We start from the raw sequence: 22,800 nt of genomic DNA, 5'->3' as shown, positions 1-22,800 counted from the left end.
CCATTAAATATCAACAACAAGGCTAACTAAACTTGGACCAGTCCAACAGCAGTTGGCATTCCGGCATAGATAGGAATATCTCTCAGGGCCTCATCCCTAGTTGAGGTAGGGATGTATGTTATTATGAGCAAGAGACAGAAAGTAGAGGCAGATTTAGGGATGACATAGAGATGAAGTAAATTACTCCATTGAAAAAAGGAAAGGAAGATTTGAGCACCTTAAATCAGCAGTGAGTAGAGGACTGTCCATACTCAATGTGAACATACATCACAGAACATGCTTATAGCTGAGCAGACTGACTAGGTTAGAAGAGAAGCTTAGGGACCCATAGGTAGGTAGAATACAGCAGAAGCACTGTCTCTGCAAGAGAGGATACATAAAGCCTCAGAACCCAAACAGATGGTGAGTCTCTGAAGTAAAGAAAGGAAAGAATATGGTTGTCTTTAATCACTACCCAATCTTTAAAGTTTATTTATCAAATTCTTACTTAAAATTGATATTTTTAAAACATTATGGTCGTATAGGGTTAATATTTATCTATATATTAATATGTTGATTGATTAAATTTGGCATCAGACAATTTTACACATGTATAAAATGCATACCAACACCCCTCAATCCCAACTTCCCTACTATCTATTTCTCTTCTTCCCCACTTATCTCTCTTCTATTCATTGTTTGTTTTGTTTTGTGACCTACTGAAATTAACCAGCTCTGACTGTATAACCATAGATTTGGAGCTGTCCACTGGAGTCTAGTGGACTCATTACAAAGACTTAATATAACCATTGCAGTTATTAACTCTCAATAACTCTAGTAACCTGCACTGAGGCTACTGAAGATGGACTCCATTTTTCCAAATTTTAAATGTATTTTAAACTTTATTCTTTGTCCATGATTACGATGTCTCTTTTAAGGCTTAACATTTCATTCCTATTGTTCATATTTTTCTTCATAGGAAAAAAAATATAATGTGATGTTCATTTGGTGTTCTTCTGCAATTACCTTCTTGGGAATACATATTAGGTCCAATTCCAGTTTTAAAAAAGAGGAAAATAACAAAGGAAAAAAGAATAAAATAAGGAAAACATATTCCTTTACATATGAATCCTATGAGGGACTTTCACAAACTCTCCATGGGCTCACTTATATGTTCTTATCAACATAGATTTCATGGAGAAGGAATGGTTGTCCTTGAAAGTTTTTCTTTCCCAAGCCTTATGGGGAGATCTCTGGTGTCACCATAAAGTGACAGATTTCAGAGAGAAACCCATGCAGTCCCCCACTTCTAACAGCTCTATGGTCTTTTGGATTGCTCTGAAGAAGTTCTACCAAATTTAATCTATCTCAAGTGCTTCAGAATTGTCCTGTGCTCACAACTGTTGCAATGACCAGCGCAGAAGAGAACTTGAACTTTGAAACATGGGTTGTGAGCTTTATTCCTTTGGCCCCAACTTCTTCCCCTGACTCATTTTTATCTGGCATTGTGTAATATAAATAATTTTTTACACATTATACACAAAAGAAAAGAAATTATCAACTGTCATTTTCTGTCTAGTCTGACTTAATTCTAGCTTCCCATATGTATAGTCTTCATAACACAGAAGTTGGAAGATACTTCTCCTCCTGTACAGCCCATAACATTACTTCCTTGTTTTGTTGACAATGTGGCTCTCATATGCCTGAGCTTCCCTGCCACTTTCTAACTTCTACTAGTGAGGGACATTGCACAGATGTTTGCTGTCTTCCCCCATATTTCAGTCCTAAGGAACAAAGATATTAAGGATGTCGTTAAGAAAATGTTCTGTCCTCAAAAGATGTTCAGTGTCTCTGGGAGATAACATTAGTTTATTTGTGCATGTTCCAAAACATCTCTTTCTGTGCATGTTTTTAAAGATAATTCATTTGTGTAATTATTATGCATACTTTCATGTTGTTAGTTTTTTTCCATTTTTTTCTACTTTTTGTTGTTTTGTTTTTGACACAGAATTTCTCTGTGTAGTGCTGCCTGTTCTAGAGCTCACTCTATAGACCATGTTGGACTTAAACTCAGAAATCTGCCTGTCTCTGCCTCCCAAGTGTTCTGATTAAAGGCATGTGCCACCACCACTTAGTTTCTTTCCAATTTTCCAACCTAATGAACATCAAATGATGTTCTGACATGGTATCCTAAGGAATTTCAAAACAGTACATGTCAAAGACTCTTTTTTTAAGAAAAAAAATTAAAAAGAAGCTTTTATTTATTTTGTAGCATGTGCATTTTAGGAAACAAAACACAAGAAGCCAAGAATGTTACCCAGTCACATGCAGCTCAGCTTGCTGTGTCCCTCTGGATGCTGCAAGTGTACATACATCAGGTAACTGAGGTTACACAGTATGTACCATGCTTGCCCCCACATTGTGATTATTCACCATCTAAAACCCCACGCTACATGAGTATGTTGATAACCAAGAATACACCACGCCATCTCAATCTGTCAGACAAAGCTGTAATCCTGTCTTCCTTGACAACAAAAATTTCATAGAAGACAAAAATGGCAGCAGGCCTCTAGATAGAAGTACTGGTGAAGAAAGACTCTTAAATAATATAATTAAAATAAGAAGTATACTTGAATTTTTTGAATTTTTAATGTAAAACATCAGTCATAGGTTGTGATTTTCTCAAACTATTTTTTACCTAGCTTTAAAACTACTAGGAACTAAAATGATGCTAACATGCTATGTAGTAAATAGTTACTGAGACTGCTATACCAGGTAATATTTTAGACACTGGTGATTCAATTGACAAATATATATAATTATAATTTTGTTTTTTATAATAATTAATAATTATATATATTAAACATTAAATATAACTACCAGTTACAAAAGGGTAGAGTACATTTTAATGCATGAAAAAAAGAAAAAAGCAAAATTTTAGAAAATGATCAAGAACATGAAATTATATACTTTTTGGAAAATAGAAAAGTAAATCTAGAAAAATGAGTTGATCAAGAATAAACCAAGGAACTGTAAATTAAATAAATGGGTCAATCTGAAACTCATTTAGGATGCCACAAAACCTTGAAGAAAATGGGGGATAACCACATGGATTAGTGGAGAGAGTATCCAGGTACTAGTAACAGCCAACAGGACATGAGGGGGCCTGCTGAAGAAGTCAGACTACCATGTCTGAAATGGAGTGTGCCTAGCTATGGGTTATATAAATGTTCAAAGAAATGATTGGGAGTTTGATCATTGAGCTTTCCATGGCTTTGTAAAATTTAGACTTCCCTAATTTATGCTGAAAATTGAGAAGTCATTAAAGTGTTTAGAGCAGAGGAGAGATGCTATTGGTTTGAAATCTGAAGATTGATTTTGATGTTTGTACATGGAGCATAAATTTTATGAATGAACAACTCTCTCATGAAGGTTTAATGCCAAGTGAGCAGAAAACAAGTGGGAATACAGGGAATTGAGGGGAGAAAGAAGCTAAGTATGGTATTATTTCATTGTTTACATGTATTCTCAAAAATAAAGAACAATTAACAATATGAGAAAAAATCTATTCTTAATAAAAGGAAAAATAAATGATGGGGCTTTATTGATTATTGTTTCCAATAAAGAGAAATTAAGATCATAATTTAGGTATAAGTGCACGTGCCTACTTATTGTTTTTATCTAATAAAAATTTAAAAAAATATTTTTATGTTTCCTATGATTTCATATTTTCTAATTCTATTTCATTAGAAATATCTATTTTTTTACAATCTTGTTTCAAACCCTGGACCTTTCACATATAAGAAATGCTCTGTCACTGAGCAGTATCCCTGACTCCTAAAATCATTTTTTAAACTGATGTCACCAGACAGTAATTGAGTTTCATATTAATTTTCAAATAAACTTAACTTGGGTCTCTAATGATGATCTGTGGCCTGAAATATAACAGCATCTATTTTAAACTTTTGAAAAATTATGAACTTATTGACAATAAATGACATCCTTTCTATTTACTATAATAGCTTAAATATATTGAAGGAGATAGATACCAACTGTTTGGCCATGCTAAAAGTGTGATATTCAAATGGTATAATCATTTCTATAATAATTAGTGATAAATTCAAAAGAATTAATAGAAGTAGTAGACAAAGAAGTGTTGTTTGATTAAATGGTTTCAAAATTAAATACTTGATGAGGAATAATCCAGAAAAATGTGATAAGATAAAATATTTTCACCAATGCTCTTAGTTTTGAAACAGCTGCATGAACCATATGAACCAAGTGCTAATGTGTGTACATGAGGCACAGAAGAGTCATGACATAAAAGTGGGTAAATATAATGAGTGTCTAATGTCAGATACTAGGTTTAATCCGATGTGCCTATGGCGGTAATGAATAGACTTTGCAAGAAATTATATACTTAGGTTAGCATTCCTGACTTTCTGTAATAGGAGGGAAAAGAATGAAAAGGCCAAAAAATAGGGAAGAGTGCTACATAAAGTATTCTCTTCTGACTTCTGCATTCATGAACTCCCAGAAGCTGTGCTTGCCTGTGTAAGACCAGAACAAGAACAAGCTGGCCCAAGCTCGTGAATAGATGAGGGAGGTCCTTTTTAGGCCCCTTCCTTTACTAAGGAGCTATTGGACATTGGCAGCTCCTGAGAGAAGGAGGATCATTTTCTTGGACAATTTGTTCACTGGTAGGCTTTACATGCTTCAATGCATAGCCACATACTCTTTTATTAGGGTCAGCAGTAATTTGACCTAGTTGGTTGTCAAAGAAGAAAGAGAAAGGAAAGGAATAATTAGAATGAGAGGAAGCAGAAGAGGAAAAAAAAGGAAGAGGAAAAGGAAGAGAGGAAGCAGAAGAGGAAAAAAAAGGAAGAGGAAAAGGAAGAGAGGAAGCAGAAGAGGAAAAAAAGGAAGAGGAAAAGGAAGAAGAGAATAATAGCTTCATGAAGCTAGCAGTGGATATGGATGAGCTTGGGGATATAAGGTAAATATAATCATATTATACATGTATAAAATTCTAAAAAATAAGGAAGTAATAAATAAGAATAAAAAATATTATCCCTGATGTGGTGAGAATGCTAACATATAGATATATGTTTATATGTTATAGATATATGCTTAATACATGCATATACTTGAAGTAACATACAGTGTGTGTTGTTTTAAAAGTGCAAGTAGAAAGGATGGTTTAAGAGATCTAATTGGGTATCTTGTTATGGAACAAAATCTCTTCAAAGTTTAATGACTTATCAGCCTGTCTGGGTGCTGGGGGCGAATCCTCAGGGCAAACAGGCAGGCGGGAGTTCCTTTGTTTCACTGGCCTGCCTGCACCAAGCAAGGTAGGCACTTTGTTTACGAACTACCCAACCAGCACGGAGATCTGAGCTCGGTACAAGGAGAGCCATCATTGGGGTGAGTTTGTGACCCGTGGCAGCAGCCCCAGACAGGGAACTCAGAAGTTCCTCACACACACACACCCCATCCCTCCTAGGCTCCCTGCAGAGACTCTACTCCCTGCAGACTGCCTCTCTCTTCCTATACCACCCAGCTTGCATCCAGAACCCTTCTTCCTTCTGCCCCCTTCCTTCTTTGGGCACATAACACCACCTAGCTCAGCCTGTCTGGGTGCTGGGGGTAAATCCTCAGGGCAAACAGGCAGGCGGGAGCTCTTTGTTTCACTGGCCTACCTGCACCACACAAGGTAGGCACTTTGTTTATGAACTACCAAACCAGCACGCAGATCTGATCTCGGCACCAGGAGAGTCATCATTGGGCAAGGAGAGCTAATCTTGGCACCAGGAGAGCCATCATTGGGCACGGAGATCTGATATTGTCACCAGGAGAGACATCACTGGAGCACCAGGAGAACCATCACTGGGGAGTACCATCACTGGGAAGGTACAACAGTAAGCAAGGAGACCTGATCCTGTAAAAGAAGATCCATAGGAGGGCATTCGGAGGAAGAGATGGGCAGGCACCAATGCAAGAATTCACCCAACAATCTGAAAAAAAAATATGAAACCACCAGAACCCAGCGACCTCACAACAGGAGGACACGAACACCTTAATCATGAAGAAGTAGAAAAAATTGACTTTATGAAAGTGATTGATGCCCTTAAACAGCATGTAAAAAATGCCCTTATAAAAATGGATGAGAAGTATAACAGAAAGTTTGAAGAATTGAGTAAATCAGTGAATGATACCCTAGGAAACCAAGGAAAAACAATCAAACAGATAATGGAAACAGTTCAAGTCTTGAAAACTGAAATGGAGGCAAAGAAGAAAACACAAACAGAAGGCTGGCTGGACATGGAAAATATAGGTAAACGAATAGAGTCTACAGAAACAAGCATAACCAACAGAATACAAGAGATAGAAGAAAGAATCTCAGATTCTGAAGATACCATAGAGAAAATAAACACGCTGATCAAAGAAAACAGCAAGACCAACAAACTCTCATCACAAAACATTCAGGAGATATGGGACACAATAAAAAGACCAAACCTAAGAATAATAGGAGTAGAAGAAGGGGAAGAAGCACAGCTCAACGATCCAGAAAATATATTTAATAAAATTATAGAAGAAAACTTTCCCAACCTAAAGAAAGATATACCTACGAAGGTTCAAGAAGCATACAGAACACCGAATAGGCTGGATCAAAAAAAAAAAATCCCCTCGCCATATAATAATCAAAACACAAAGCATACAGAACAAAGAAAGAATATTAAAAGCTGCAAAGGAAAAAGGCCAAGTTACTTATAAAGGTAAACCTATCAGACTTACACCTGACTTCTCTATGGAAACCATGAAAGCCAGAAGGTCCTGGATAGATGTACTGCAGAAACTAAGAGACTGTGGATGCAAGCCCAGACTACTATACCCAGCCAAACTTTCATTCACTATAAATGGAGAAAACAAAATTTTCCAGGATAAAAACAAATTTAAACAATACGTAGCCACAAATCCAGCCTTACAGAAAGTAATAGAAGGAAAATCACTAACCAAGGAGTCCAACAATGACCACAATATCTCAGACAACTAGAGACCCTTCCCCAGCGCAACTCGAAAAAGGGAAACACACAAAATTTAATACTAAAAAAATGACCGGAGTTAACAACCACTGGTCATTAATATCACTTAATGTCAATGGACTCAACTCACATATAAAAAGGCACAGACTAAGAGATTGGATATGAAAACAGGATCCAACATTCTGCTGTTTACAAGAAACACACCTCAATTACAAAGACAGACACCTACTCAGAGTAAGGGTTGGGATAAGGGTTATCAAGTAAATGGACCTAAGAAACAAGCAGGTGTGGCCATACTAATTTCTAACAAAGTTGACTTCAAACTTAAATCAATCAGAAGAGATGGAGAGGACATTTTCTACTCATAACAGGAACAATTCATCAGGATGAAGTCTCAATCCTGAATATCTATGCCCCTAATATAAAAGCACCCACGTACGTAAAAGAAACATTGCTAAAACTCAAGGCAGCAATCAAATCGCACACATTAATAGTAGGAGACTTTAACACTCCTCTCTCACCAATGGACAGGTCAATTAGACAGAAACCTAACAGAGAAATAAGAGAATTAATGGAGGTAATGAATCAAATGGACTTAACAGACATCTATAGAATATTCCACCCAAAAAGGAAAGAATATACCTTCTTCTCTGCAGCTCATGGAACCTTCTCGAAAATTAACCTCATACTCGGTAACAAAGCAAACATCCACAGTTACAAAAAAATATTAGTAACCACCTGTATCTTATCAGATCACCATGGATTAAAGCTAGAATTCAACAACAATGCTACCCCCAGAAAGCCTACAAACTCATGGAAACTGAACAGTCAGCTACTGAACCATACCTGGATTAGGGAAGAAATAAAGAAAGAAATTAAAGTCTTCCTTGAATTCAATGAAAATAAAGAAACAACATACTCAAACCTATGGGACACTATGAAAGCAGTCCTGAGAGGAAAGTTCATAGCACTAAGTGCCCACTTAAAGAAAACAGAGAAAGCACACATTGGAGACTTAACAGCCCACCTGAAAGCTCTAGAAAAAAAAGAAGCAGACTCACCTAGAAGGAGTAGAAGACTGGAAATAATCAAACTAAGGGCTGAAATCAACAAAATAGAAACACAGAAAACAATCCAAAGAATCAATGAAACAAAAAGCTGGTTCCTGGAGAAAATCAACAAGATTGATAAACCCCTATCCAAACTAATCAAATGGCAGAGAGAGAATTTGCAAATTAATAAAATCAGAAATGAAAAGGGGGACATAACCACAGACACAGAGGAAATTCAGAGAATCATTAGATCTTACTACAAAAGCCTGTATGCCACAAAACTGGAAAATGTTGAAGAAATGGACACTTTTTTAGATGAATACCATATACCAAAGTTAAACCAGGACCAGGTAAACAACCTAAATAGACCTGTGAGTCGCGAAGAATTAGAAGCTGTTATCAAAAACCTCCCTTCCAAAAAAAGTCCAGGACCAGATGGTTTCAATGTGGAATTCTACCAGAACTTCCAAGAAGACCTAATACCTATACTCCTAAATGTATTTCACAATATAGAAACAGAAGAGTCATTGCCAAATTCCTTTTATGAAGCTACAGTAACTCTGATACCAAAACCACACAAAGACTCAACCAAGAAAGAGAATTACAGGCCAATCTCACTCATGAACATCGACGCAAAAATCCTCAACAAAATACTGGCAAACCGAATCCAAGAACACATTAGAAAAATTATCCATTATGACCAAGTAGGCTTCATCCCACAGATGCAGGGCTGGTTTAACATACGAAAATCTATCAATGTAATCCATCATATAAATAAACTGAAAGAAAAAAACCATATATTAGTTTCATTAGATGCTGAAAAAGCATTTGACAAAATTCAACATCCCTTTATGATAAAAGTCTTGGAGAGATTAGGGATACAGGGGTCATACCTAAATATAATTAAAGCTATTTACAGCAAGCCGACAGCTAACATCAAATTAAACGGAGAGAAACTTAAAGCCATCCCACTAAAATCAGGAACACGCCAAGGCTGTCCACTCTTCCCATACCTCTTCAATATAGTTCTTGAAGTCTTAGCAATAGCAATAAGACAACATAAGGGGATCAAGGGGATTCGAATTGGAAAGGAAGAAGTTAAACTTGTGTTATTTGCAGATGATATGATAGTGTACTTAAGCGACCCCAAAAACTCCACCAAAGAACTTCTACAGCTGATAAATACCTTTAGTAATGTGGCAGGATACAAGATCAACTCCGAAAAATCAGTCGCCCTCTTATACACAAAGGATATGGAAGCAGAGAGGGAAATAAGAGAATCATCACCTTTAACGATAGCCACAAACAGCATAAAATATCTTGGGGTAACTCTAACCAAGGAAGTGAAAGATCTATTTGACAAGAACTTTAAGTCTTTGAAGAAAGAAATTGAAGAGGATACCAGAAAATGGAAGGATCTCCCTTGCTCTTGGATTGGGAGGATCAACATAGTAAAAATGGCAATTCTACCAAAGGCAATCTATAGATTCAATACAATCCCCATTAAAATCCCATCAAAATTCTTCACAGATCTTGAGACGACAATAATCAACTTTATATGGAAAAACAAAAAACCCAGGATAGCCAAAACAATCTTATACAATAAAGGAACTTCTGGAGGCATTACCATCCCTGACTTCAAACTCTATTACAGAGCTACAGTAATGAAAACAGCGTGGTACTGGCATAAAAACAGAGAAGTTGACCAATGGAATCGTATAGAAGACCCGGATTTTAACCCACAAACCTATGAACACCTCATTTTTGATAAAGGAGCTAAAAGTGTACAATGGAAGAAAGAAAGCATCTTCAACAAATGGTGCTGGCACAACTGGATGTTAACCTGTAGAAGAATGAAAATAGACCCATATCTATCACCATGTACAAAACTCAAGTCCAAATGGATCGAAGACCTCAATATCAATCTGACACACTCAACCTGATAGAAGAGAAAATGGGAAGTACCCTACAACATATGGGCACAGAAGATCGCTTCCTATGTATAACCCCAGTAGCACAGACATTAAGGGCAACATTGAATAAATGGGACCTCCTGAAACTGAGAAGCTTCTGTAAAGCAAAGGACACTGTCACTAAGACAAAAAGGCAGCCTACTGACTGGGAGAAGATCTTCACCAACCCCGCAACAGACAAAGGTCTGATCTCCAAAATATATAAAGAACTCAAGAAACTAGACTTTAAAAGGATAATTAACCCAATTAAAAAATGGGGCACTGAACTGAACAGAGAATTCTCAACAGAAGAAGTTCAAATGGCCAAAAGATACTTAAAGTCATGCTCAACCTCCTTAGCGATCAGAGAAATGCAAATCAAAACAACTTTGAGATATCATCTTACACCTGTCAGAATGGCTAAAATAAAAAACACCAAGGATAGCCTTTGCTGGAGAGGTTGTGGAGAAAGGGGTACCCTCATCCATTGCTGGTGGGACTGCAAACTTGTGCAACCACTTTGGAAATCAGTGTGGCGGTTTCTCAGAAAAATTGGGATCAACCTACCCCTGGACCCAGCAATACCACTCTTGGGAATATACCCAAGAGATTCCTTATCATATGACAAAAGCATTTGTTCAACTATGTTCATAGCAGCATTATTTGTAATAGCCAGAACCTGGAAGCATCCTAGGTGTCCTTCAATGGAAGAATGGATGAAGAAAGTGTGGAATATATACATATTAGAGTACTACTCTGCGGTAAAAAACAATGACTTCTCGAATTTTGCATGCAAATGGATGGAAATAGAAAATACTATCGTGAGTGAGGTAACCCAGACCCAAAAAGAAGATCATGGGATGTACTCACTCATAATTGGTTTCTAGCCATGGATAGGGGGCCACTGAGTCTATAATTTGTGGTCCTAAAGAAGCTAAACAAGAGGGCAAACCCAAGGAAAAACATATAGTTATCCTCCTGGCTATGGGAAATAGACAAGATTGCCGGGCAAAAAATTGGAATCTTGGGGGTAGGGTGGGATGGGGATAAGGGGAGATAGAGAGAGAAAAGTGTGAAGGAGAGGATGAGGGGAACTTGGGGAAACGGGATGATTGGGGATAAAGGAAGGTTGGATAGGGGAACAGGGAAACTCATATCTTAGTTAAGGGAGCCACCTAAGGGTTGGCAAGAGACTTGAACTTGGAGTGGCTACCAGATACCCAGGGCAATGTCCCCAGTTAGTTCCTTGGGCACCTGAGGTAAGGGAACCTGAAATGAACCTATCCTATAGCCATACTGATGAATATCTTGCATATCACCATATAACCTTCATCTAGCGATGGATGGAGATAGAGACAGAGACCCACACTGGAGCACCAGACTGAGCTCCCAAGGTCCTAATGAGGAGCAGAAGGAGGGAGAACGTGTACAACGAAGTCAGGACCACGAGGGGTGCACCCACCCACTGAGACAATGGGGTCGATCTATTGGGAGCTCACCAAGGCCAGCTGGACTGTGACTGAAAAAGCATGGGTTAAAACCGGACTCTCTGAACATGGCGGACAATGAGAGCTGACGAGAGGCCAAGGACAATGACACTGGGTTTCGATCCTACTTCAGGTTCTGGCTTTGTGGGAGCCTAGACAGTTTGGATGTTCACCTTCCTAGATCTGGATGGAGGGGGGAGGACCTTGGACTTTCCACAGGCCAGAGAACCCTGACTGCTCCTGGGACTGGAGAGGGAGGAGAAGAGGAGTGGGGGGGAGGGGGAGAGGGGCAGGAGGAGGGGGAGGGAAATGGGATGCGGGGAGGAGGCAGAAAATTTTTTTTCAATAAATAAATAAATAAATAAATAAGATTAATGACTTAAAACAAAAAAAATAGCTTCTTAGTTTCATATCCTTCGACTAGAAAAACAGGTGATTTTCTAGTCCTTGGTCATTGTATTTGTGCTTTCTGCATCAATTAGTTTTTTACTTGCAGCTTGCTAAGGTACTGTCCTACCTGTGATTTTTCACTTATGACAGGCTAGTTGAGTTTGTTCGAGCAGTGACTAGGTAGGGTAGCAATTATATACTTAGCAATTATATACTTGCTAAGAACTGGCACACAGACACCCTGTTACATTGCACTGACCAATTTAAGTCAAGGGGACTTAAGGAAAAGGGGAGATTTCATTCTTTGATGGGAAGAGATGTCAATTTACCATCCATGCTGTATATAGGAAAAGGTTATATTCTGCTGCTTTTGAAGATCTCTGGCATTCTCAGGCTTTGCTGAACTCTACACTAGAACTTTCAAGATACTTATGTAGGTGTGGACTACAATGGGAGGCAGTGGAATCTATTTAGAATTTTAGCAAAGCAAACACTTACCAAGTATTTTGTTTAGAGTCAGTAACTTTATTTCAGTAAAAATTATATATTCAAAAAAACTGTAGGATTTGAAAAATGTAAGTACTTTTGAAACATTTAACTACTAAAAGTTTTAGTCCCCAATTCTACTGATAGCTATTCTTGCTAATATAGTTCTACAATTATAATACAGAAATAATTTTACTATAATATACAAGTAATATTTATTTTAATAATAATATAATTATAATTTCCAATATTTATTATATATATATATCAATGAATAGCTATACTTCATTGAAACTCTTTGTAATGCCTAACATTAAGAAAAACTCATGAGAAAGTATGAAAGGAGCTTTCCATTAATTAAATCCATGGGGAATTCAGATTTAATTCCCTAATTACTAAAGGGAAATACTGCAGTAGATAAATCTCACTAAAAAGGCTTTAGTAATAGGCATAACAGTCTTATTTGATACATAGATTTCAACCAAATAAATTCAAAGAAGGGAAGAGACCTCATTTCCTCAGGTGGAGGTAAGAGAGTAATTCACCTGTTTCTGAGATATAGGTGGGGCATCTGTCTGAAGAGAAAACTTCTAAGCGGGTAAAGGGAGAAAGTCACCTAGCTAGTATTCCTTCCACTAACTGAGTAATATTGGGGATTAGGATTCTTCTTGGGGAAGAAAAACATACGTGGAACAGAAATCACTGAAAATATTACTTTGTTTATGTGGTATATATCATAATACTACTTTTTACCACTATGCTGTTTCCTTCTATTATGACACCATCAGAGTTTTCTGGTTAAAATTAGGACACAAGAAAAAGTCACAGCATTGCCTGATGCTTTGGCAACTTCTGATGGTGGCAGTCCATCAGTATGTGATCAGTCACACACCAGCTTGCTCTGCAGCTGAGGCTATCTAAGTCTCTGTACTTTCCCTTGGTTGTGTTTCCCCTGTCAGCAAAGAGGCCTCACTCTCTTCTGAGCATCTGTATGAGTAACAGAATGCTTCACAGGAACAGAGCTGATTTCTGTCTAATTGTCTTATCCACAAAGAGGGGATTGAAATATGCCAGTCCTGAGCCTAATAACAGTCTCATGAGTGATCATGATGAGAGCTGAGACCAGCACCTTTTCCATGCACTACACTAAGATGGTGGAGACTGCAGCAATTACCAAGCCTGTGATAGAGTGGTATAAATAGACAATGCATTGATGATATACATTGATAGCAATAATGAACTGAATACCAGTAAAGAATTATAGGGCATGGGATTATAGGGACCCGCTATGGTCAGGCCAGGGCAAGGACTGAGGTTGACAAGAGAACTAAGAATATTGTTTGTTTTCTCTTTCTTTTGATGCCAGTGGTGATAAGAATAATTTTTTAAAAGTACCTTAGGAAGTACAATTTCAGCCCTTTTGAAGTGGGCTTCAGGTGGCTGAGGAAGGAGCTGTAGGCCAGCCTAATCTACAAAATGAATTCCAGGTCATACTGAACTGGATAGCAAGCCCTTGTTTCAAAAAACAGTTTACTTTTTTCTTCTATTTCTGTTAGATATTTTAATTTTACTTTGGATCTCCAGTCGGCCTTTGGGACAGAATAATGCTAACTTAACACACATTTGTCCTTGGCTTTGAACATACAGATATCTGGATAGATACTGGTGGGATCTTGTAACCATCTTCAAACCCATGAAGAGTGGCAGGCATATCAGAATCCTTATGGTTTTCAGTAGCAAGAGACCATAATTTGGTCATAGATTTTCCCTGGGTAAGCACAGGGACTGGTGAGCCAGGTGAGGTGTGTGGATGAAGTAGAGAGCTGAGATTGCTTCATCCAGGACATCTACCATCTCTCAACTTCCAGACAAAAATGTCCTGATTTTTAGCATCTTCTTTCTTTGGCTTAATCTATCAGGTAAAGTCAGCAGAGATATCACTCAGAAAAAAATATTTACATGAACAATTTGCTTCCATCCTTTAAGAATACCCTTTGCTTCTGTTACAACTTATCCACATACATTAGTATGGTTAGAGACATGTTCTGCAGAATCTGCTTATGCCAAGACCCACTGGCAAAGTTCCAGATCGACTCTAAGAGTCTTGGAAATGATAAAGTGGCCACAATGTGCTATATACCACCTTGTATCTCTTACTGGTACACTGGAAGAGCTTCATTGTTTGCACCATCGTCACCTGACATCATGCCTCCTTATTACCCTGATAACTGCCCCAAACTTTCGGAAGGACCTCAGTTGGGTGGTGGAAGCTGTCCACTGTAGCTGACAATATTGACAACAAAGCCCTTAGTCAGTCAATGAAATTATATGAAGAAAAGGCTGTAATTGGAAAAAGCCAGTTGTGTTAAATGGAAGTTGAGGGTCAGAGGGGTCACTGCAGATGTGGAGTTCCTCCAATGGTACTGACAAGGTAAATGCAATGTGGAGAATCAAGATAGAGCACAAGGTCACTACTGGCAAACTCTCCCCAAATTCTCTAAGTGTGTTCTTTAAAACTGAAACCCCAACCCCACCTTGTTGTACCTTTGAAAGCTTATGTTTCTATTATTGTGTTCTCCCTTCTCCAAAATGTCACATAAAAAAAAATAAGCATCATGAATCCTTTGACTTCTTTCTCTACATCTGACCTTAATTCATGCTTAATTCATGTTGTGTGTAGCAACAGTTCACTCCCTTTTATTGTTGAATGGCAACTCCTAACAATAATGTACTACTAGCTTTTACAGCTGTCAATCAGAGGTCATTTAGGTAGTTGCTTCCAGTTTTATAATCAAGTTTGTTGTAACTATTTTGTTGCAAGTTTGGGTGTAAACACAAATTTTCATTTCTATTAGGTTGAAATGAGTTTCTGGATCAATAATTAAACATATGTGTAATGTTATAGCAAGTTGCTTCTATAGCGGCTGGAATTTTTGACAGTTCCACTAGCAGAGCATGAGACCTGGTCATTCCATGCTCTTTCCAGGCTTAGTATTATCAGGTGTTTTGAAAAAAATTATTCAATAGTCATTTTGTAAGTGCATAATATTGGCATTTTAACTGATGATTTCTGACACTGTTGTTGATGTATTTTTGCCCAATCTCTAGCTATCACTTTTTTTTAAATATTAATCAAAGTTTTTAACTATATCCATTTAGAATTGTAATATTTATGTTTTCTTGAGTGGATACTGACAAACAGTTATTGCAAAATCACCTTATAATACAGCAAAATATTCCTTTTAATTGGGTTTTAAGACTAATTTGTGTGTTTTTTTTTTCTTTCATGGATGTTGGCTTTTGTTAAGTAATCTTCACTAATTCAATTTGTTGTATCAAGCTTCAACTCAAAATGTACATTTAAAATAATGATGTTCAAAACTGGTGAATTGAATGGGATATTGATGAATTTTCTTACATACTCTTCAGTAACATGTTTTATATGCTATATAATCACAGAGATTAGCAAAGGTTTTAGTAGTTTGGTAATACAAGGGAAGAACTGAAGCCCACCATGAAGAGATTATCTACAAATGTAAGTTAAGGATGAGATAGATTAGTAATTAGATAATATAAAATTATATGTGTACATTTGTACATTCATACCTGTGTGAAGTGTCAAATAAAAATGAAATCTTCAGAGTTGCAAGACTGGGTTTTACAAAATCTTGTTTCTAAAAATCTGGATGATTAGTGTCTATAAGACTATAGTAATGTTTTAATTTTCTATATGTACTTCATTTTCCAAAAGCTGCTAAAGTGATACTTGTCAACCTTAGTCAGTAAAAAAAAGTTCTTGATAACATTTTTTCACATAAATACATTTTCAGCAGTGAGAGCCCTAGAAAATATAGAATTATGCCATATGTTTTTTATTAGCCCCTCACACGTTATTTTCTCATTTGGGTGTTCAAAATTTGTGTCTAATGCTATCCAAAGCTTTAAATTATTTTCTGGAATGATTTTTAGAACTGTTGATTGGGGAAAACTTATTTTCTTCCTTGGTGGGAGAAAATATGCATACAGCATAAAGAAATGTTCTAGTTAGACATATGAGTTTTTATTTTCGAGGAAGAATTGTTTATTTTTGCTCAAGTTTTAGAGCACAGCCCATCATGGTAGGAAGTCATGACTGCAGAAGTGTGGGGTGAGCAGCTGCATTGTGTCTACAATCAAGAAGCAAAGAGAGACGAATTCTCAATTTACCTTCTCCTTGTGTTCAGTTCAGGATCCCAGAACATGAGATAGTGTCACCCACATTCAGGGTAAGCATTTCCTCTTCAGTTAAACATTTTTAGAAATGCCCTTATAGACACAACAGAGGTTTGTTTCCGTGTTGATTCTAAATCCAGTCAAGTTAACAACGAAATTAATGATCACTACATGGAGCCCAGAGAACATCCACATGTTCTCCGAGAATATAGGTTTCCATGTGCAGATGGAGTGAGGTGGGGTGGCCTCCTGAACTGTGGAAGGACTGACTGACTGGTCTGATGACCAAGATACCCACAAATCAAATGTGTAAGAATCGCCCACCTGGTTCATTTTCATATTTCCTCTGAGTTATAAATGCATCTCTTAGATGACTAATTTGTCTGCCAGGGCAGCATCTGAACTATGTGGACAGTATTCCCAGTGCAGCTCATGCATTTCTTGGCATTGTTTCTACAGAGTACACCTCAATCCTCTAGCCACTTCCAAGACACCTGGCAGTAAGAACTAGTCTAGAATTCCACATTTGGCTTTGATCATCTAACCCACACATATTCTATTTTCAGAATTCAGAGTCTGAATAGGGAGACTTGGGTAGTCTCTCATAGACTGATACTTTAGGGTCCATATTGAAAGCTGCCACATTTCTCTGAACACTTCTTTCTAGGCTCCTTGGTTTCTGTTGACTAGATTTGTCTGCTTCTAGAAACAGTTTCCTGCATACATTTCACATTCATGCTGTGCCGGAAAACCCAACCCATTTCTTGAGTCACACACAAAGCTGCTTTTATGGGATGGTGAAAGTAAAACTCTGAGAACATGAAACACTCAGCACAAAGCAAAAGTATCTCCACATTGGTTATATGGGCAGTAAGATAATCAAATGAGAATCAAATACTTTATCTAATCAACTTTGAAGATGCTTCTGAGAATGTTCTTTGATATGTGACTCAAAAAAATTGAAATTAATATAAAAGGCATTTTAGAACACTCACATTATCCTACTTTATTTTAGTTAACGTTCCTTACAAACTTTGCCTATTTTAGTTGTTTTAGACAAGGTTCCTCTGTGTAGCCCAGATTGTCCTCAAATTTACTCTCTAGACCAGGCTGGCCTTGAACTCACAGAGATCCACCTGCTTCTGTCTTCCGACTGCTGGGATTCACCATTACTTTCAGCAAACCTTAGATTTTTGATGTGTTATTTTCATTTTTTTTTTTTTGCTTTGTGGTACCGAGAATTGAATACAAGACCTTGAGCATGATAGTAAAATGTTCTACCAATAGCTGTGTCCACACTCTATTTTCTGTTTGTATTCTTCAGTAGGACATACATTTTATGAAGACAGTTTCTTCTTCACTACTGGAAGCAACAAATATCTGAGGGACAGCACTGGTACCAAGTGGATATCTATTTCTTAATCCAAGAAGAGAGAGAAATAAATAATTTTTTAAAATTTTGCTTTCCATTTAGTTTTTGAATGAACCAATAAGTCTGACTTTTTACCTTTCATCTAGGAATTGAGCTGTGTAATTTTACTCATGAAGATAAACTTTGCTCAAACTATAATGAGAAGTAACAGAACCACTTCAGTGACAGAATTCCTCTTTTCTGGCTTTCCCAAGTTTGAAGATGGTGGTGTCCTCTTCTTCATCCCTTTGTTCTTAATTTACATATTCATTGTTATTGGGAATCTCATTGTGTTTTTTGCAGTCAGGATGGATGCTCGTCTTCACAACCCCATGTATAATTTCATCAGCATCTTCTCATTTCTGGAGATTTGGTATACAACTGCAACAATTCCCAAAATGCTCTCTAACCTCATCAGTAAACAGAGGACAATCTCCATGATTGGCTGCCTCTTGCAGATGTACTTTTTCCATTCACTGGGAAATTCGGAGGGTATTTTGTTGACCACAATGGCTATAGACAGGTATGTTGCTATCTGTAATCCTCTCCGGTATCCAACTATCATGACCCCCAGGCTCTGTGCTCAGCTCTCTGCTGGCTCCTGCATCTTTGGTTTTCTTGTGTTGCTCCCAGAGATTGCATGGATATCCACACTGCCCTTTTGTGGTCCCAACCAAATTCATCAGATCTTCTGTGACTTTGAACCTGTGTTGCGTTTGGCCTGTACAGACACCTCCATGATTCTGGTAGAGGATGTGGTTCATGCTGTGGCCATCATCTTCTCTGTCTTGGTGATTGCCATCTCTTACATAAGAATCATTACTGTGATCCTGAGGATTCCCTCTGGCGAAGGACGCCAGAAGGCCTTCTCTACATGTGCTGCCCATCTTGGTGTCTTTCTGATGTTTTATGGCAGTGTCTCCCTCATGTACCTGCGGTTCTCAGCTACTTTTCCACCAATTTTGGACACAGCCATTGCACTGATGTTTGCAGTTCTTGCTCCCTTTTTCAACCCTATCATCTATAGTCTGAGAAATAAGGACATGAAGATTGCAATTAAGAAGCTTCTCTGTTCTCAAAGAATGCTATCTACATCTGCAAGTTAATCTTCTCATAAATGCCTCTCTCTCCAGATTTAACTCCAACATAGTAAACCATAAAATTAGCACCTAATTCACTCATTGGTACAATGATATTCCTTATATCTTTGTTGCAGATCTTCCTGTATTTATTCTGTTTGAACATATCTCATTTAGATAGCAAATACTTGTCTAGATTACAATGAAGGGTGAAATATACAAACGAAACATTGTTTTGTAAACATAAACTTTATACAGAACTACTATGTATATTATATATGCATTAATAACAAACACAGATTGTAAAATAAAACACTTAGAATAATATCTATAGATGTCAAAGTTGCTTAAATGGTACTGCATATTTAAAAAATTATTAGTCAGTTTTTTGATTCTTATTTTTAATGTTTGTAACTTTAAAGTAGGATTTTTTTTTGATTTTTTTTTATTCTTTTTTACTTAAAATTTCCAACTGCTCCCCGTTTCCCATTTCCCTCCCCCTCCTCCCACATATTGCCCCCTCCCCCCGCTCCCCTCCCCCTATCCCCACTCCACTTCTCCTCCCCCTAGTCCACTCCCCCTCCCTCTCGATACTGAAGAGCAGTCCAAATTCCCTGCTCTACATGAAGACCAAGGTCCTCCCACTTCTATCTAGGTCCAGGAAGGTGAGCATCCAAACAGGCTACGCTCCCACAAAGCCAGTTCATGTATTAGGATCGAAACCTAGTGCCATTGTCCTTGGCTTCTCATCAGCCTTCATTGTCCGCCTTGTTCAGAGAGTCCAGTTTCAACCCATGCTTATTCAGTCCCAGTCCAGCTGGCCTTGGAGAGCTCCCAATAGATCAGTTCCACTGTCACAGTGGGTGGGTGCACCCCTCGTGGTCCTGATTTCCTTGCTCATGTTCTCCCTCCTTCTGCTCCTCATTTGGATCGAGAGAGAGACAGAGACCCAATTTGGATCAACCGTCTGAGCTCTTAAGGTCCAAATAAAGTAGGATTTTTTTAGATTGTGATCTCATATATTAATTTAAAATTAAGTGAGCTGTTCAAAGCCATTTTGGAATAATGTTAAAAGCAAGTGTTAGTCATTGACAATGGTTCAATGGTTTCTTATGTTTTAAGTAATGCTATAATACAAATATATTAAAAGTATATATTTAGGAATCTTATATATGGCTATTATTTCCATCATTTTTGTTCCTATTAGTTCTCAGAGGCCAGGAAGAATTCTATCTTCATTCTCTTTGTAAATTTTGGTTAAATTCATCCAACTTAATTAGACTATTTTGTTCAAAATTATCTTGGCATATTTACAAAAAAATTAAAGGTAGATAGATAGATAATAGGAACTGCCTGTGAGATGCATTGTTTTTATAACATATGGGTTAGATTGCTTTCTACAATTCAAATGTAGATTCCCTGTATTAATAAAGCAATTGTTACTCATGTATTAAAATTTTATTTCACCCCCAAATTCAATTAACATGAAGTTAAGATTACTAAGTATTGAAAATTTTCAAAGATAATGAAGAGTTAAATATTTAAAATTACATTTGTATATTTGAGATGGAGTTTTTTTTAACATTGTGGATGACTTGGGGGCTTAACAGCTTTATCAAGGTATAATTGTTACATTTAAAATTCACATATTTTATTTTTTCACACAAGCCACACTAAACAAATTCATCAGGTTTTGCATGTATAATTATTCACATATATTTAGCAATAATAACTAAAGAAAGAAAACCTATCATAGAAGGGATGGAGTTTTAACAGCCTGAAATGTCAAAAATCCTATATTTTCTTTTTTTTTTTTTTTTTTTTTTTTTTCTTGCTGATTTTTTTTATTAATTAATTAATTTAATTATTAAAGATTTCTGCCTCTTCCCCGCCACCACCTCCCATTCCCTCCCCCTCCCCCCAATCAAGTCTTCCTTCCTCCTCAGCCCAAAGAGCAAGCAGGTTTCTCTGCCCTGTGGGAGGTCCAAGGACCACCCACCTCCGTCCAGGTCTATTAAGATGAGCATCCAAACTACCTGGGCTCCCACAAAGCCATTACATGCAATAGGATCAAGAACCCATTGCCATTGTTCTTCAGTTCTCAGTAGTCCTCATTGTCCATTATGTTCAGCGAGACCGGTCTTGTCCCATGCTTTTTCAGTCCCCGGCCAGCTGGCCTTGGTGAGTTCCCGATAGATCATCCCCATTGCCTCAGTGTGTGGGTGCACCCCTCGCCGTCCTGAGTTCCTTGCTCGTGCTCACTCTCCTTCTGCTCCTCCTTTGGATCGTGAGACTTCAGTCCAGTGCTCCAATGTTGGTCTCTGTCTCTGTCTTCTTTCATCGCCTGATGAAGGTTAATATTCAGGGGGATGCTTATATGTTTTTCTTTGGGTTCACCTTCTTATTTAGCTTCTCTAGAGTCACGAATTATAGTCTCAATGTCCTTTATTTATGGCTAGAAACCAAATATGAGTGAGTACATCCCATGTTCCTCTTTTTGGGTCTGGCTTACCTCACTCAGGATAGTGTTTTCAATTTCCGTCCATTTGTATGCAAAATTCAAGAAGTCATTGTTTTTTACTGCTGAGTAGTACTCTAATATGTATATATTCCATACTTTCTTCATCCATTCTTCCATTGAAGGACATCTAGGTTGTTTCCAGGTTCTGGCAATTACAAACAATGCTGCTATGAACATAGTTGAGCATATACTTTTGTTGTATGTTAGGGCATCTCTTGGGTATATTCCCAATAGTGGTATTGCTGGGTCAAGAGGTAGGTTGAACCCGACTTTCCTGAGAAACCGCCACACTGCTTTCCAAAGTGGTTGCACAAGTTTGCATTCCCACCAGCAATGGATGAGAGTGCCCCTTTCTCCACAACCTCTCCAGCAGAGGCTATCATTGGTGTTTTTGATTTTAGCCATTCTGACCGGTGTAAGATGGTATCTTAATGTTGTCTTGATTTGCATTTCCCTGATTGCTAAGGAAGTTGAGCATGATCTTAAGTGACTTTTGGCCATTTGAACTTCTTCTGTTGAAAAGTCTCTGTTCAGCTCAGTGCCCCATTTTATAATTGGATTGATTAACCTTTTACGGTCTAATTTCTTGAGTTCTTTGTATATTTTGGATATCAGACCTTTGTCAGTTGCGGGGTTGGTGAAGATCTTCTCCCAGTCAGTGGGTTGCCTTTCTGTCTTAGTGACAGTGTCCTTTGCTTTACAGAAGCTTCTCAGTCTCAGGAGGTCCCATTTATTCAAAGATGTCCTTAGTGTTTGTGCTGCTGGGGTTGTACGTAGGAAGTGTTCTCCTGTGCCCATGTGTTGTAGAGTACTTCCCACTTTCTCTTCTATCAGATTCAGTGTGTTTGGACTGATATTGAGGTCTTTAATCCATTTGGACTTGAGTTTTGTGCATGGTGATATATATGGATCTATTTTCATTCTTCTACAGATTGACTTCCAGTTTTGCCAGCACAATTTGTTGAAGATGCTCTCTTTTTTCCATTGTATACTTTTAGCTCCTTTATCGAAAATCAGGTGTTCATAGGTTTGTGGGCTAAAGTCAGGGTCTTCTATTCTATTCCATTGGTCGACTTCTCTGTTTTTATGCCAGTACCAAGCCGTTTTCAGTACTGTAGCTCTGTAATAGAGTTTGAAGTCAGGGATGGTAATGCCTCCAGACAATCCTTTATTGTATAAGATTGTTTT

General features: G+C 37.6%; 1 protein-coding gene across 1 annotated transcript; it reads left to right on the top strand.

Moving 5' to 3' along the window:
- Positions 1 to 18,170: 18,170 nt before the first annotated feature.
- Positions 18,171 to 19,118, top strand: LOC130874979 (olfactory receptor 6K3-like). Its single transcript, XM_057770571.1, has one exon. It carries the CDS (start codon positions 18,171 to 18,173, stop codon positions 19,116 to 19,118), a length of 948 nt encoding a protein of 315 aa, XP_057626554.1.
- Positions 19,119 to 22,800: the final 3,682 nt, after the last annotated feature.

Source organism: Chionomys nivalis, chromosome 5 (assembly GCF_950005125.1).
Source record: "Chionomys nivalis chromosome 5, mChiNiv1.1, whole genome shotgun sequence".
In the NCBI taxonomy this organism is placed as follows: domain Eukaryota; kingdom Metazoa; phylum Chordata; class Mammalia; order Rodentia; family Cricetidae; genus Chionomys; species Chionomys nivalis.
This window is presented reverse-complemented; position numbering and strand designations above follow the sequence as displayed.